The 16,666-nt window shown below is 44.8% G+C and overlaps 1 protein-coding gene across 1 annotated transcript in view; it reads right to left on the bottom strand.

Moving 5' to 3' along the window:
• The window catches only part of LARGE1 (LARGE xylosyl- and glucuronyltransferase 1), a 716,318-nt gene that overhangs the window by 308,689 nt on the left and 390,963 nt on the right, over positions 1–16,666 (bottom strand). The window contains exon 5 of the mRNA XM_082255353.1: positions 5,826–5,949. Within this exon, the coding sequence (XP_082111479.1) occupies positions 5,826–5,949 (124 nt within the window). The remainder of the gene's footprint in view (positions 1–5,825; positions 5,950–16,666) is intronic.

The raw sequence follows: 16,666 nt of genomic DNA on the forward strand, positions 1-16,666 counted from the left end.
TTTCCAGTGTGTCCCAGTTGTGGATTCAGAACACTTGATACAAGTGGAAGAGGCCCAGAAGATTGCTCAACATTTTCCTATTGGCTAGGCCGGCTCTGACTCTAATGGACTGAATGTGAGCAGAAAAAGCTGCCTGAGTTTTGTGTGTTTCCATAGCTAAGAAGAAAGTGCTGTGATTGGAAAAGTACAGGAGGGAGAACAGACAGAGAAGAAGGGGTGATTCATCAAACTGACTCACTTCTGTTACCCAAAGAGGAGACAAGCAAATAGCACAGGTCACCCCTCGGCCTCTGTGCAATTACTGCTGTATCTCAGTACTGATTTCATCAGCTGTCTTTCAGCAGTGTTTACTCTCAACAAAAAGTGTCACTGCTTACCATCAAATGCCATGTATATGACTGATTATTCATTATTTTTATTTTGTGTAAATCCTTTTAAAATAGGATTCCACCTTAAGGTAAACCCAGCACCAGGTATCATTTTCAATGCAGTCAACCCCCTCCCCCTTCACACTGCAAGGGTTAAACGCATTAATTTGAACGAGGAATAAGTCCTCGTTCAAATTAATGCGGCTTTGAAATTGTGCGACTTCATCTGAAATTGCACAATTTCAAAGCCGCATTTTAGGTGCAACTTCGGGTGAAACATCTATGCACAGATGCCTATTGAAGTCACACCCAAAATCTGCAAAAGTAGAGGGAGGAGCCAGGAGCAGGAACGAGGGACCCAAGAAGAGGAGGATCCAGACTGCTCTGTGCAAAATCAACTGCACAGAGGAGGTAAGTATAACATGTTTGTTATTTAAAAAAAAAAAAAACTAGACTTTAAAATCACTTTAATACTTAAAGCGGTATTAAACCCAAAAGCAAACATTTATTATATTGCAGCTTACCAATTCTTAGATGGGATGCATTTGTTTTGTTTTTTAGGCTTTCTTTTCTTCTATTTTCATCTGGTGATCCATCCTCTCCAGCAGATTGTATTAGTTTACATGCATGAGACAAACCAGTTAACACTGGCAGGGGTGATTAAAAGCATCAGCTTTTACTTATACATGCAAAATCTTTATCCCAAAAGGAAAAAAAAACTATTTGCTCTAATTGATTGTAAAGTGTGAGCTGCAGTTTGGCTTCAATGTGTTAGTTTATTTAAATCTGCTAATACATTTAGACAATTCTGCTGTCTGCTGTGCCTGCTGTCCTCATTCCTCCAGATTTGAGTCTCACTAATACAGCAGGTGTGTTACTGGTCAGCAGGGGATGGCTGGAGGGAAAGACCAGTCAAGTGGCCCATTGAACCAAAGAATCAGCTCACCATCGATGCCCACCTGGTTTTATGATATATATTGGTGTTATGAAGCAAAACAAATATGATACAATGCGGTAACATCATTTAATGTTAATAGCAACAAAGGAGGTGTAACAAAAATAATGCATCCAATGCAGCCTCACCAGTGCCTATCGGTGCAGCCTCATCAATGCCCAACAATGCAGCCTCACCAGTGCCCATCAGCTCAGCCTCATCAGTGCTCATCGATGCCCATCAATGCAGCCTCACCAGTGCCCATCAGTGCAGCCTTATCAGTGCCCTTCAGTGCACTACTCATAAGTGCTCATCAATGCAGCCTGATCAGTGCCCATCAATACAGTGTCACCAGTACCCATCAGTGCAGCCTCATCAGTGCCCATTAATGCAGCCTCATCAGTGCCCATTGTTAAAGATTTAGAGTTTAATATTATTTTAAATGATAAAAGTTCTTGAAATGCATATGAATGTTATAATGTAATGTTAGTTTTGAAGGTTACTTCAATATGTCTTTGTCAAGGACAGAAAAGCCATTTTGCTATGTATGTATATTCATTTTTGAACCTTATGTCAGTATGTTGGGTGGAGTTATGTGTCTTACTAAGAACTCAAACCATATATGCAAGAGTGGGTGTTACTTTTATATTTAGAATTACTACCTTCTTGGGACACACTTTTTGCTGACATCATCTTTACATATAGTAAAAAAGACAACTATATCTACAGATCAAGCAGAGATGAGAAAAGAGCATTCTACACTCTGAAGACACGTAACATCTCTCTCTCTCTCTCTCCTTTTGATGCGTGAAACCTGTTTTGTTCTGTTTTGTATGTTTTGCTTTACTTTAAAGAGGTTGTAAACCTCAGAATTTTTTATTTTTTTCAAAAAGTACACCTGAAAGACAAACAAATAATGGGCTAGTATGCATCGCATACTAGCTCATTATGAAATACTTACCTAAGAACGAAGCCCGAAAGTGCTGACCACTCACCTCTCTCGTGGGTGACATGTTCTGTCACCCTTCTTCCGGGTTCGCGGCATCCGGCCATCTGATTGGCTGGACCCGCGATTACGTCACTCCCGCGCGTGAGAGCCGACGGTCATGGCACAGGGCTCTGAAGGAACGGCACCAGCGGCCGTTCCTTCAGAGCGCATGCGCCAGTGGTGTCACTGGCTGCATTTAAGGTAAATATCTCCTACACGGTACATGTTTAGGAGATATTTATAGTACCTATAGGTAAGCCTTATCATAGGCTTACCTATAGGTACAACTTACAGAGGTTTTACTTCCTCTTTAAGAAAATAAACAACTTTCCTGAAGTATCGTGACAGCTGAGAAACCTATTTTGAACACCCATCAATGCAGCCTCACCAGTGCACATCAACGCAGCCTGATCAGTGCCCAACAATGTAGCCTCACCAGTGCCCATCAATGCACTCTCACCAGTGCCCATAAGCTCAGCATCATCTGTGCCCATTAATGCAGCCTCACTAGTGCCCATCAGTGCAGTCTCATCAGTGCCATCAACGCAGCATCACCAGTGCCCATCAGTGAAGCCTCATCAGTGCCCATCAATGCAGCCTGATCAGTGTCCATTAGCTCAGCCTGATAAGAGCCCATCAGCACCGCTTTACCAGTGCCCATCAGCTCAGCCTAATCAGTGCCCATCATTGCAGCCTCATCAGTGCCCATCAGCTCAGCCTCATTAGTGCCCATCAGTGCAGCCTGATCAGTACCCATCAATGCAGCCTGATCAGTGCCCATCAATGCAGCCTGATTAGTGCCCATCAAATGTAGCCTCACCAGTGCTCATCATTGCAGCCTGTCCAGTGCATGGGAATTAGAGAGAGGAGAGCTGGGATCTCCCACTTACCCATTGGGGCTGCTGTCATATAAAATTCCACCTCCTGGACCGGCTCCTATGATAGACGTCACCAGTGTGCTATCCATAATAGGAGCAAGTCCAGGTGGCAGGATGTCGTATGACAGCGGCCGCCAGGTAAGTGGAAGATCCCCGCTCTGTGTAATCTGGGAGCGCTCGTCCACTTTTCCCCTCCAAAGCAGCCCAATGGGCCGAGCGGGACCCATGGTAGGGTCGGCCCCCTTCTGCACCAGCTTGCGGTGCAACCGCCCAGTATTGGCTCTACAAAGCAGGGACAAAACCGGGGACATCTGGTCACCCTAGGCTAGAGGGCAGCAGGCCCCACAAGCCATGGTCTGCTCCCAGCAGAATCCACAGTGCTGAGTTTTATTTCGAGGTTACTGGGTGGGCACTGGGGCAGGGTAAATAGGGTGTATGGGGGGGGGGGGGAGATAGATGGGATGATCATGTGGGGGTCAGCTGGGGGTGTCAGGGTCTCTGACCTCAGTGATAGCAGCTGCCAGCTCAGCTTCCAGTCCTTGCACGGCCTCGTCCAGTCCTGGGGGTGATGGTCCTGTCCTAGGGTCAAGTAAAGTTGCAGCCAGTACCCAACCCAGCAGCCCAAGCCAGTCACATGTGTCCTGACTACCTGGTAAGCCCTGCCTTCCTCCAAGATCTGGGAATTGTAGTTTCCTGACTGCACTGCTCTCTGTTCTCCACCCACCGGGAGCTTGAACAAGCACGGACTACAACTCCCAGAATGCAACAGTCGACCACCTCGCGCTTGCCCCTGGCCCGACTTCCTCCGAATCCAGGGCAGCCAGTCATTTTGAATATAAAGTAGGGTGGCCTGGGGGACAATTGCCACCCTGCCCCCCCCCCCGGCCCAGCCCGCCCCTGCTGGTCAGATGACCAGTTGAAAACAGAAGGAAAAATGCCAAAGAAAAGAAAACGGTTGCAGCTACCAAATCTAAGAATTGGAAAGCTGCAATAAATTACATTTTTGGGTTTATTATCGCTTTAATGTACCCCTCCTTCCAGCAGGCTCCCTCCTTCTGTGTAACCGGTCCTTCGAAAACTCTTCTTTAAGATGCTCAGGGGCCACAGTCGCACAATGACATCATTAAGTACAATGTAGGGCCAACAGCTCTGCATTGTACATGAGGATGAAAAGAGAGCAACCCAAAGCAGAGAAGAGCACTGGAGTGAGGAGTAAGGTGAGCCATGGAATTAAAAAGCATTTACCCCTTCAGTGTGGGGGGAGGGAGAGGAAGGACATCCAGAGTATTTTTTTTTTTGCTGGAATTGGGCTTTAAAGCAACCCTGTAATAAAAAAAAATTTGGAAAACTGCCACACCTGCAAAAAGAAGCAAGGAGATACTTGCATTACCCCCTACCCACACTGCTCCATTCATGAGAAACCCTCAGTTGAAGTCCACAAGGAAACTGACACTTTCATGAGTGCCAATCTCCTTGGTCCCTTGTTCCTCTCACTGGAAGTGATGCAGAGGTCATTCAAAGGAACCAGTGAGTAAAGTTATGTACAAAAATTGTCAATTTTGTGACTGAGCTAAATGGTATTTTATTAGAAACTAGGATCCAACTACCCAATTAAAACCAAAACCCCACTCAAACATAAGCCTGAACACTAGACGTTTTTATTCATTCAACCCAGCGGGCTTTAAGAAAAAAAAACAGAAGAGCTCAGGAGGAGATCCTGTACTAACAATCTGTTGTTAGTACAGCAATCTTCACCGCTGAGCTATTGTGTTCTGACAGGGGGAGAGCCTCCCCGCCAGAACACTCCAGTCAGAACTCTCAGCCATTGTCCGCCAACGCTGGTAGGATGCTAATCAGTAGATCTTTTTCAGTCATGCCCTCTGGATCGGCTGTCGTACACACAGGCCGAATGTTGGCCGGTTACTGATTAACCAGCCAATACCGCCCGAAACACACACACAAGGACAACAAAGTTAACCAACCTAGTGTTAAAGCACACCTTCCAGTACAGTGCAAGGCCTGCTTATACTGTCAGGGCCCCCTCCCTTTTTAAATATCACCTAATGTTAATAATCCCCTACCTGTCAAGAAAAAAGTTTGATTTATACTTAAATTACATTCCTTCCAGTTAGATCCAGGGGAATACAGAGCAGCCAAAATCACTCTTGCAACAGACTGAAGTGTCTTCTCTCAAGATTTCTCCTGCTCTGCATTCCCCATGAATCTTCCCAGAAGGATGGTGGTGTCACACTCAGTGAAGATCAAAAAACACAGATATGGACTAGCACAGCAATCTTGCAATATGAAAGATGAATAACAAATCCAGGATTAAAAAATAAAAGACAAAATACAATTTGAGTGTTGAGTGCATGCATTTTATATCGAGCATCTGCCTTCTCAATCTTACATGAAATAATCATCGGAGGCTATTTATGGCATACAACAATACAAGAGAAAGAATGCATGCCATAAGCAATGCCTTCTGACCTCCACTGCCTGTTTTTGCCTATGCAGACTAGGTATAGGCAGAAGACAATCCTCAAATAGGATGAAGAGCATCAGTGCATTGAAACCTTGCATTAGATCTACCAAAAATTCAGCCCACTGTCAGAATTCCAGGAACAAAGACTGGGAGGTGTAAAAAAACAATATATTACCTTCAGTTCATCGGCATCATAAAAATCTACACGCACTGCGGGCACCATCCATGTCTGGAAAAGTGTGGCCAGGATCTGTTTGGCAATCGTGTCTGCAATGAGGTGGAAGTGAAGAGGGTTCCTCCTGAAAATAAAAAGAACAGAGGTCAAAATGGTAATGAGGTGACTTTAGTCATTTAGAAAAGTGTAAGACATGAAAATTCTGCATTTCAAATGACTGTGGACTTGTGATTGAGTAGATCTAAATTTTACCCTATCCTATTGATTTTTATGACTCTGGTGGCCCTGCTTTCTGAATCCTTTTTGAAGGTGAAAGGAGAATAGGAGCAGCAGGTGGGCGGGGCCACACACCCCTCATGTAGGGGATACCTTTCGCGTGTGTACGCACTCATTAATGCCCAGGACCAGGCGAGGATCGGGTTCATATGAGAATCAAACATTATGGCGGTTCGACTGCTTAGAGATGAGCCGTAAAGAGTCTGTAGCAATAAAAGTACAGAGTCCTACTGTAGAGACCTGTCCCATGTTACCACACACCTTCCTTGTTGTACTTTGCATTTAATAGAGGCACCGCTGAGCCCATGCTCTCTCCATCAGTCCAGCGTGCCTCTGCTACCTCACTCCCAGTGACAGAATGGGGTCCCGCCGTGCACCTGGCACGGACCTCATGCACGTAGTTTCTTATCTTCCAAACTCTCCTGTACCATGCGGCTAGCTGTGGGTCTCTGTAACGCAGGTCTGGTCCCAATACCTTCAGGAAACCGACCGCTAAGGAGGGAGCCAGATCATAGATCCCCCTCGCTACCAGAGGACCCTCATCATGCCAGGTACCACACTTCATGATCGGCTGCCATGTACCTTGCACTAGTTCCTGGTTACCCATAGCAACCACGTTCCTCCTCCTGCTTATCTTGCCAAGCTAACCTTTTGTAATTGCTTTGCTACATACTGCACCCCATCTGTGTTTCAGGACCCTGTTCTTTCATACACCTGAATCCTTGTGACTGCATACTCGAAGGCCAAAGAAGCGAGCAAACGTGCAATGGAGGGTATTCCCCAGATTAAGCACCAGCCCCCCTACCCCGTCCATACAACTTTGGCTGTCTATATCTTTGGATCTACTGTTAGTTTTAGCATGAGTTTTTCTCTGAAGGTAAACGCCACTTATGTATTTCTTTGTCATATATTTAATTTCAACTTGTTTTTCCAATACGTTCATTTCAATCATAATAATTGCTCAAAATGTCTTCTCACTGAAAACACGCCACCTCCTCCCTGGAGCCGTACAAATATGCTTACATAACCCTCATTTTCCCCGAATCGCTCTTCTGTTGCTCTCCTTATCTATTGATCGGGACATGAAAACAGACATTAGTTCCACTACAAAAAGCCGCCATCTCCTGGATAAATAGAAGATATTTTATTCCCCACCCCCTCCTTTCAGTCTAGTGGATATGTGTCACCCTTGGCATACTCGTGAGAACAAATCCTTTTATTTGATATTCAAATAATATCCATTAAAATCTTATCACCTCTCTGGGGAATTAGCGGAGCGGCCCTGCTCACAAAAGAGCGACCCGCAAGCAGTAAGTTATGGGCGCCGAGAGGATACGTGACATTGTTGCTGTGTGTAGCTATCAGTTTTGTGAAGTTTCTTAATGCAATTATGTACTTAATCAGCTATTTACATAATTGCGTTACAGAAGCCGGGACAGGAGTGGTGATATGTATATTCTGACGGAGAAAGACATACGCTCGGCATCTAATGGGAAAATTCAGATGTTGTTACAAGGTTTAGCGTTAAGTGGATTGGTTGGATGTTGCCATGAACAGGTATTCAATGTGATGTTTTCAATTTAAAGCATCATTTGCCATTACTAGGTCATCTCTTCACTTAATAAATTGAATGCATAGTGTTTAGAGTAGATCAGGTCCTATTTATTATGTGCAGGTCTAATATATATATATATTTACTGTAGATGTAGCATCCTCCTAGGTAGGTGCTAGGATAGTTAGATAAGTGTTAGGCCCCTTTCACACAGGGCAATCCATTCACTGGCGACCTAAACCAGTGGCCATCGTCCGCTTCAAGCAAACCTCCAGGCACTCGTGCTACTCTACACTCCGGTGTCCCCTGTCTGCACTATCAGGGGTCCAGAGTCGGAGGCGCAAGGGAGGCCTTCCTCACAGTGTCAGGCTCATCTCCAGGTACGTGATAGGGGCAGAAGTTTGGGAAGACCTGGACAGTAATCCTGCAGCTCCTACAAGAGTAGAGCTATATATATATAGACACACACTAGCCAGGCATTTGTGGACACTTCACCATCAAACATGAGCTTATTTTACCTCACTTTGTAAAACCATGGGCAAGTAATATAGAATTGCCCATGTTTCCCCCGTCCTCTCCTTGCGCCTGAAACAGCTTCCACTCTTTGTTTCCACAGTTTGGGGATAGTGCTCTTCTGTTTCAGCACAACTGTGCCCTTGTGCACAAAGCCAGCTCTATAAAGACATCGTCTGACCAGTGTGTTGTGGTGGAACTAATTTGGCCAGCAATAAGCCCTGACTGCAACCCCGTTAAACATCTTTGGGATGAATTGGTGCTCCAATGACAAGCCATATCTCCTCTTCCAACATCAGTTCCTGACCACACAAATGGGCAAAACTACAAAAGAATCAGTCCAAAATTTTACAGAAAGTCTACCCAGAAGAGTGGAGGCTGTTATGTGGTGAGGGGTGCTGTATTAATGCTCATCGTTTTGAAATGGGGTGTCCAACAATTTCATATAGTTGTAATTGTCAGGTGTGCACAACTGTTGGCTACATTCTGTCTTAAATGAAAGAGGGAGACAGGCTCAGAAAATAATAATGAGGGGGAGAGGCACCACGTCCCAAATGTATATATAAAGAAAGAACATGGGAGGGGCGCATAGAAGGGACTTTCTAGTAGGGTGCCGTAATTAGACAAATATAGAAAAATATTGTATAAAAGGTATGAATATTTTTATTGAGACAAAAAGCATAAAATGTATACTGTATTCAACAAGACACAACAGTATGACAACATAGGTTTAAAAACAAAGAAATACAGGCCATATTGTAATAAACTGAATATAGATGGCAATGTCGTATCTTACACAGGGGCTAATAGAAACAACTATAGACCCTTGACCAGCCAGAAGTGGGATCCCCTGGTTGGTGTCTGTGTGAAGATCGATGATGCCCAAAACTTTAGCCATGTTTCACGGCAACCGCCGCTTCCTCAGGGGCAGTTGAGGGTTTATACAAACATCAGTTATGATTACTAGAAGGAGAATGTACAACATATATATGAGAAATAATGCATATAAATATTATAGATGTTATAAGCATACATCATGTTACATAATATAATCATTGGTCAGTCTTACTGAGATGTTACATCAACTCTTTTTCTGAAAGTGGAGTTTTCCTTTAATTAGCAGGGTACGTGTAAACTTTTCTCATGTGCCTGCAAGTAAAAGTGACCAGTCTGCCCTTCCATTCTGGAGCGGCAGGTCCTTTGAACTTGAGAAAGCCTTTTGCTAATCCACAGAAATCTGACTGGAAGAGCTCTGGGGTCTGCCTGAAATTCTTCTTTGGTTCCTCTGTGGCGAACCTGCAGCCCCAATTGAAGTGTCAGCAGCGTTTTCATCTTAAGAAAGCCTTTGCTTTGTATTCTGCACAATTCTCCTCGGCAGCTTTTAGACAAAGCCGTTGCCTCAGCAGTGTCATGATTAGGTCTTCTGAGCTTTAACATATTTATTACAGATCCACGTTAAAGAACCCTCTACGCCAGCAGAAAAAAAAAAATTGCCAAAGACAAATTCCAAGGTCTTGGGAAGGCGGCTGTGTGATGGCTCCACTGCTGGCGTCAGGTGAAAGAATTTACAATGATGCCCCAGGGACCAATCAGGGGGCAAATCATTGCTCATTAACATCAGCAGTAAGTCTCTGAACCCTTGGGGTAAGTCGATGGACGCAGCATGCAAGCAGATCATCTAGTGACAGAGACAGTCTTGTTATGGTAATGTGACAAAATTGTACGCTGTGCAATCAATTTATAACGAGTAAAAGGAAAAAAAGAAAAAAAAAAAAGGAACAACAGCATTTTTATAAAAGCAAAAAAAAAAAAACGAATTTCCCAGTGCTCAATTTTGCAGGTTAGTCACAACAAAAGCTGACCTTATTTGAAGGACAAATATAACAAAACAGCTATAAACACACTTCAAACACATTTACAAGAAGCATTTTTCCTGTCAAATGGATTGTAGGATAATGTACTTTGCCTAGTGATCTCAGGGTGACAACGCTTGAAAGCTTGTGGTTCTAAATACCTTTGGACAATGTCCGCCTCCTGCCTGTTTTCCCACACTGCACTCCCTTTCTACCATACATGCCATTTTAGGCCGGCCCAAAGCTGCTTGTGACTGGCTTTAAGCTGGTGTCACAACATTCCCTCATTCAGGGAAAGCAGGATTTGACCTGGCCTCCTCACCAGTATGAGAGTATCTTGCAGACATTGGCGGATGCAGGGTGCAGGGAAGAATGCGGAAGAACAGTGACGAATGCAAGGGGTGGAAACAGCAACAGGAATAAGAGGTCTAAAAAGAGAAGCCAAAAAGAGTGGCAGATGGCAAGGGTAAATGTCATCAGAGTAAAGGCTTAGTCTTTGGCCCCCCAGAGAGGTTAAAGTGCTAGTAAAGTCCGCTTTGTGATTTTTACCTACAAGTAAAACTATGCACCTTTTAGGATATATTCACCCTGGATGCAGCCAGTGACGTCACACCGGCGCATACGCTCTAGACTAGCCCTGGAGCCAGTTATCAATCCAGGTACTAACCCTATGGTCCATACCTATGTACATTAGTTTGTACAGTAAGCATTTGTGGGGAACTGTATCAAACGCCTTTGCAAAGTCCAGATGCACCACATCCACAGGCCTTCCTTTATATAGATGGCAAATTAATTCTTCATAGAAGGTTAATAGATTGGTCTGGCAAGAACGATTCTTCATAATACCGTTTTCATTACTAAAGTCTTGTATAAAGTCCCTTGTCATCCCCTCCAAAATCTTGCAGACTACTGATGTTAGGCTAACCGGCCTATAGTTCCCTGGGATATATTTCGGCCCTTTTTAAAATATTGATACCACGTTGGCTTTTTTCCAATAAGCTGGCACCATTGCCGTCAGTAGACTATCCATAAAAAAGAAGAACAATGGTCTGGCTATCACCTGGCTGAGTTCTTTGAGGGCCCTCAGGTGTAAGCCATCCGGTCTTGGTGATTTATTTATGTTAAGCTTTCAAAGTTTAGTTCTGACTCTGTCTTCTTTTAACCATGAGGGTGCTTCCTGTGGTGTATTATTACTTTTAACATTAGAAGCTGGGTTTGGGTAGTCCCCCAATTATTTTGTGAGGACTGAAGAGAAGAATTTAGCACTTTCGCCTTCTCTCTGTCCTTTATGGCCAGATTCCCTTTCCCGTCTTTGCTGTGTGTTCTGGTCCTGCTTTCTTACTATTTATATACTTAAAGAATTTCTGTTTTTTTTTTTTTTTTTTAAATCTCTTCCACTATGTGCCTTTCGTGTTCTATTTTAGCCGCGTTGATTGCACCTTTACATTTCTTATTGCACTCTTTGTACTGTTGGAATGCGGCCAATGACCCCTCAGCCTTGTATTTTTTGACGGCCTTTTCTTTAGTTTTAACATCCCTTTTTATGTTGGAGTTTAGCCACCCAGGGTTTATTTTAGCTCTTTTAAACGTATTCCCCTTTGTAATCCACTGGCCAATCCCTTTATTTAGTATGTTCTTGAAGCACTCCCATTTTTTCCTCAGTGTTCTTTGTTCCTAGGGTTCTATCTCATTTTATATTGTCTAGCAAGTTTTGGGAAGTTGGCTCTTTTGAAATTCAGTGTCCTTGTATTACCCTTGTGTTTCCTACTTCTATGATTTATGCTGAAACTAATTGACCTATGGTCACTGTTTCCTAAGTTGCCCCGTATTTCTACATTCGTGATCAGGTCTGTATTGTTAGTAATCAGTAGGTCTAGTAACGCATTGTTTCTTGTCGGATCGTTCACCATCTGACCCATGAAATTGTCCTGCAAAACATTTAGGAACTGCCGAGCCTTAGGCGAATGTGCGGTTCCTTCTGCCCAGTCTATATCCGGATAATTTAAATCCCCCATTATTATGACATTTCCCATCCTTGCTGTCATTCCAAGCTGTGATAGGAGGTCCGCCTCCCCCTCCTCCCTCTGGTTTGGGGGCCTATAGCATACGCCCAATATTACTTTATCTATAGTGCCTTCCCTTTGAAGTTCCACCCATAGTGATTCTACCTCCTCCTTAGCTCCATATGTGATGTCGTCCCTCATATTTACCTGCACATTGTTCTTGATATACAGACATACCCCTCCCCTTTTTTACCTTCTCTATCTCTGCGATATAGGGAATACCCCTGCATGGTCACCAGCCAATCATGAGGGCAGTCAAACCAAGTCTCTGAAACTCCCACAAAATCAAAATCCTCCCCATACATTAGCAGCTCCAGTTCTCCTATCTTGTTGGCCAGACTTCTAGCATTGGCATACAAACCTCGTAATTTTGTCCGGTTGCATACTATATCCTCATTCGATTTTATGAGGCTGCACTTGCGATTTGTCGGCCTACCCACCATGGGTTTAAGATCTCTGAACACCCTACCGCTAATACCCCCATTAATGCCCACTGAACCTTGTTCCCCGCTGGCTAATTCTTCATCTGTAACCTCCCCCATCACCTAGTTTAAAAGCCCCTCAAACTTTTTGGCCATCTTCTCTCCCAGTACAGCTGCATCCCCTCTCCCCACATTAAGATGCAATCCATCTCTACTAAAGAGCCAGTAGGCGACTGAGAAGTCGACCCAGTTCTCCAGGAACCCAAAACCCTCCTTACTACACCAGTTTCTGCATGTGTGAAGGGTTGAGGATGGACAAGACCTGTATGTGTTACTTAAAGTGGTTGTAAACCCTTACATATCTCCAGTGAAGTGACCAGCCTCAGGTGAAACACAGAGCTTAAACATTTCCCCCTACATAAATTGCACCCGTCTAATTGGAATGTCTTCTCTTCTCTACATCCGTTCAAAGTCCAGAATTTATAAAGCTAGTTTGAGAGTTCAGAAAAAAAGAGGCGGAGAGCTTAAAGAAGTTGTAAAGTCAGGAAGGTTTTTTTTATCTTAATGCATTCTATGCATTAAGACAAAAAGCCTTCTGTGTGTAGCAGCCCCCCCAGCACCACTAATACTTACCTGTGCCCCCTCTCTGTCCAGTGATGTCCACGAGTCCCTCGGCGGTCCTGGGATTCTCCCTCCTGATTGGCTGAGATACAGCCGTGGCGCCACTGGAGAGAGGGGGCGGGGTCAAGCGGCAGCTCGGCATCTGAATAGACACACAGAGCTTGGGTGCTCCCATAACAAGCTGCTTGCTGTGGGGGCACTCAATAGAAAGGAGGGACAAGGAGCAGCAACTAGGGACCCGAGAAGAGGAGGATCCTGCCTGCTCTGTGCAAAACCAACTGCACAGGAGAGTTGAGAATAACATGTTTGTTATTTTTTTGTTTTTTTTTAAACAAGACTTTACAATCAGTTGAAATTACACTCTGCAGAGCTCAGTGAGGAGAGATCCGAGAGCTGATTGGAGGGAAGCCCCCCCCCCCTTTTTCACACAGCAAATAGGAACAGCTGAGGCTGTCAATCAGCTGGAGCTCTTTCCTCTGTCACCTTTTTTCTCTTGGTGTCAGGAAAACTTGTAAGAAATTATTCATGCATTTAGCAAAGGAACAAAGCAGCAGACAGAAATGACACTTAGTGGTTTTAATTAAGACAAGTACACACTTTAGAGGGATATGGTTTGTCCATACTTCATGTCCGAAGTTTACAACCACGTTAAGGCTGACCTTTAACCCTTGACCCCATTTGACACTGACATCTCTTCTTTCAGGCCTCATGCACACTGGACGTTTTTGGAGCTGCTGTTAGCAGCGTCAGACATTTTTTTTTTGCAGCTGCAGAACGCCCATCCATGTTATTCTATGGCCTCATGCACACATAGAGCTTTTAGGAGCTCCAAGTGGCATAGGCGTTTTACAGCTCCAAAAAAAAACCCAGGTACTGTGCGTTCTGGAGCTGCAGAGTCAAGCTGTAAAAACGTCTGACGCTGCTAAAGGCTGAATAACGTTGCTTAACGTGCGTTAAGCCACGTTATACGTTTTTTTTTTTTCTTCCATTCAAAATCAATGGTTCCCTATGGGAGCCTATTGATTTGAATGGAAGTCGCACCGCAAGTCGGATCAGGATGATGAGAACTCCACGCCAAAAAAGGGTAAAAAAACGGCGTGGGGTTCCCCCCCAGGTTCCAAACCAGGCCCTTCGGGTCTGGTATGAAATTTGAGGGTAGCCCCATGCCGAAAAAACGACGTGGGGTCCCCCCCAAAATCCATACCAGACCCTTATCCGAGCATGCAGCCCGGCATGCCAGGAAAGGGGAGGGGACGAGCGAGCGGCCCCACCCCCCCTGGATCATACCAGGCCACACGCCCTCAACATGGGGGGGTGTGGGTGCTTTGGGGCAGGGGGGGCTCTGCACCCCCCACCTCAAAGCACCTTGCCCCCATGTTGATGAGGACAAGGGCCTCATCCCCACAACCCTGGCCGGTGGTTGTGGGGGTCTGCGGGCAGGGGGCTCATCGGAATCTGGAAGCCCCCTTTAACAAGGGGGCCCCCCAGATCCCCTCCCTATGTGAATGGGTATGGGGTACACTGTACCCCTACCCATTCACCCCATAAAAGGCAGTGTGTGTAAATAACGACAGGAGACGTTTTGGAAAGTTTATTAAAAATCTTCATCCCGTCTTCTCCCTCTCCGGTCTTCTGCTCTTTTGCTGTCCTCTCTTCTTGTCTTCTCTCCGGTCTCCTGCCGGACTGCATGCTCGGATAAGGGTCTGGTATGGATTTTGGGGGGGACCCCACGCCGTTTTTTCGGCGTGGGGCTACCCTCAAATTCCATACCAGACCCGAAGGGCCTGGTTTGGAACCTGGGGGGGAACCCCACACCGTTTTTTTCTCATTTTGGCGTGGAGTTCCCCCTCAAGATTCTCACAGCGCAAGTCGCGCCGCAAGTCGGATCACCCTGATCCGACCTGCTGTGCGACTTCCATTCAAATCAATAGGCTCCCATAGGGAACCATTGATTTTGAATGGAGGCAGAAAAAACGCTGCTAACAGCTGCTGTGGCCAAACGTGCAATAACGCTAATGGAAAAAGCTACTGAAAGCACGTTTTTACAGCTGCTTTTTCCCGGCGTCAAGAAACAGCTTTGGAGCTCGTTTTTATGACGCCCTGTGTGCATGGAGCCTCAAAGTTGCTGGAAAAAAAAACATTAATTTAATGATTATTACTTGCAAATGCAATTGGATGAAATGGCCCACTTTAACTGCACCACAGGTCTCCTGATCTGTCAGACAAGGCTGTGCTGTGTGGCAGAGCTGTGTATAACTCAGAACTGGATGGACAAAAATACAAATCTTTCAGCAGGTAAAATAGCTCCCTTTTATGCATTTCATGTGTGCATTTAGCCATTTAGGCTGGGTTCACACCTGTGCGATCACATTCATCACATGAGATTCGCACCGCACTGCTGTGCAGACCACATGGTATGGCTGTGCGATTCGAATTCAGCCATGCAAACTGTATGGCTGAAATCGCATTTGCACCAATATGGTGCAGGACCCTTTTTTTGGTCCGTGCTGGAATCAGATTGCATGGTTGTTCACACCTATGCAATCCGATTCCTGTACCATTTGACAGTTTGCACTGTGATCTGCGAACCAATCTGGGGGTGTCAGTAACTTTACATTAACACCCCCAGTGTTTCGCAGATGTCAGTGTGAACCACTGTGCGATTCAGGTGCAATGTGGGAACTGGCGCTGAATCTCAGGGTTTCCCGTATCGCGCCAGTGTGAGCCGGGACTTAGAGTTCAGCTTTAGCAGAGTTGCATGGGGAAGGTCACCATACCCCAGTGGCCAAAAAGGCAAACCATCCTCTGACCAAGAAGAAACGAACCCTCCAGCTGTATCAATATCTCTAAAACCAAATTAAATATTGTGTAGTAATAACTAGCATAAAGGGGGAGGATCATAAGCCTCTATTTCCAGCATGCCTCTGGGCAGCCAAAAACAAGACAGAATGGAGAGATAAGACATCTGCTCCTTTCCCCAAATACAATCTAAATTAAACATCTTTGCAAATATAATAAAAAAGGTATTACAATTGCAAAGATGTTTATTTTCATACAAATTGGTAAATTTTTTCACCCTCAATCCCGACTGCTCTACGATCACTGATACGGTAATAAACAAAAAAAATAAATTATAATAACATGAAAAAAATGCTAAGCTTATCTGCCATCGTAAATATAAATTAAACATCACTCAATCGCAGGAGAGCTGCAGAGCAAAGCAAGCCGAGCGCGTCTCCTCATGGAATCACCGGAACATATCGAATACGAAGAGGCGGCTGACAAAAAAACCGCGTGCCTCCCGCATGGTACACACGCATTACAAGGATTACAATAAAGAATACCATTTAAAGCCAACAAAGAAATTGCATCTGAGTAGATGACTTTCTTTTTATTAACTTGAATGTTTTCCTCTTCCTGCGAGTCTGTGATTACCATTCCGAATCCCCCTCCCTGCTGACTTCATCTCTTTTCTCTCTGCCATCATCTCTGACAGCCAGCAATCTTTGCATGCACAATGTATTCTATAGTCACACTCGCC

Source organism: Pelophylax lessonae (genome assembly GCF_965119305.1).
Source record: "Pelophylax lessonae genome assembly, chromosome: 4".
NCBI lineage: Eukaryota > Metazoa > Chordata > Amphibia > Anura > Ranidae > Pelophylax > Pelophylax lessonae.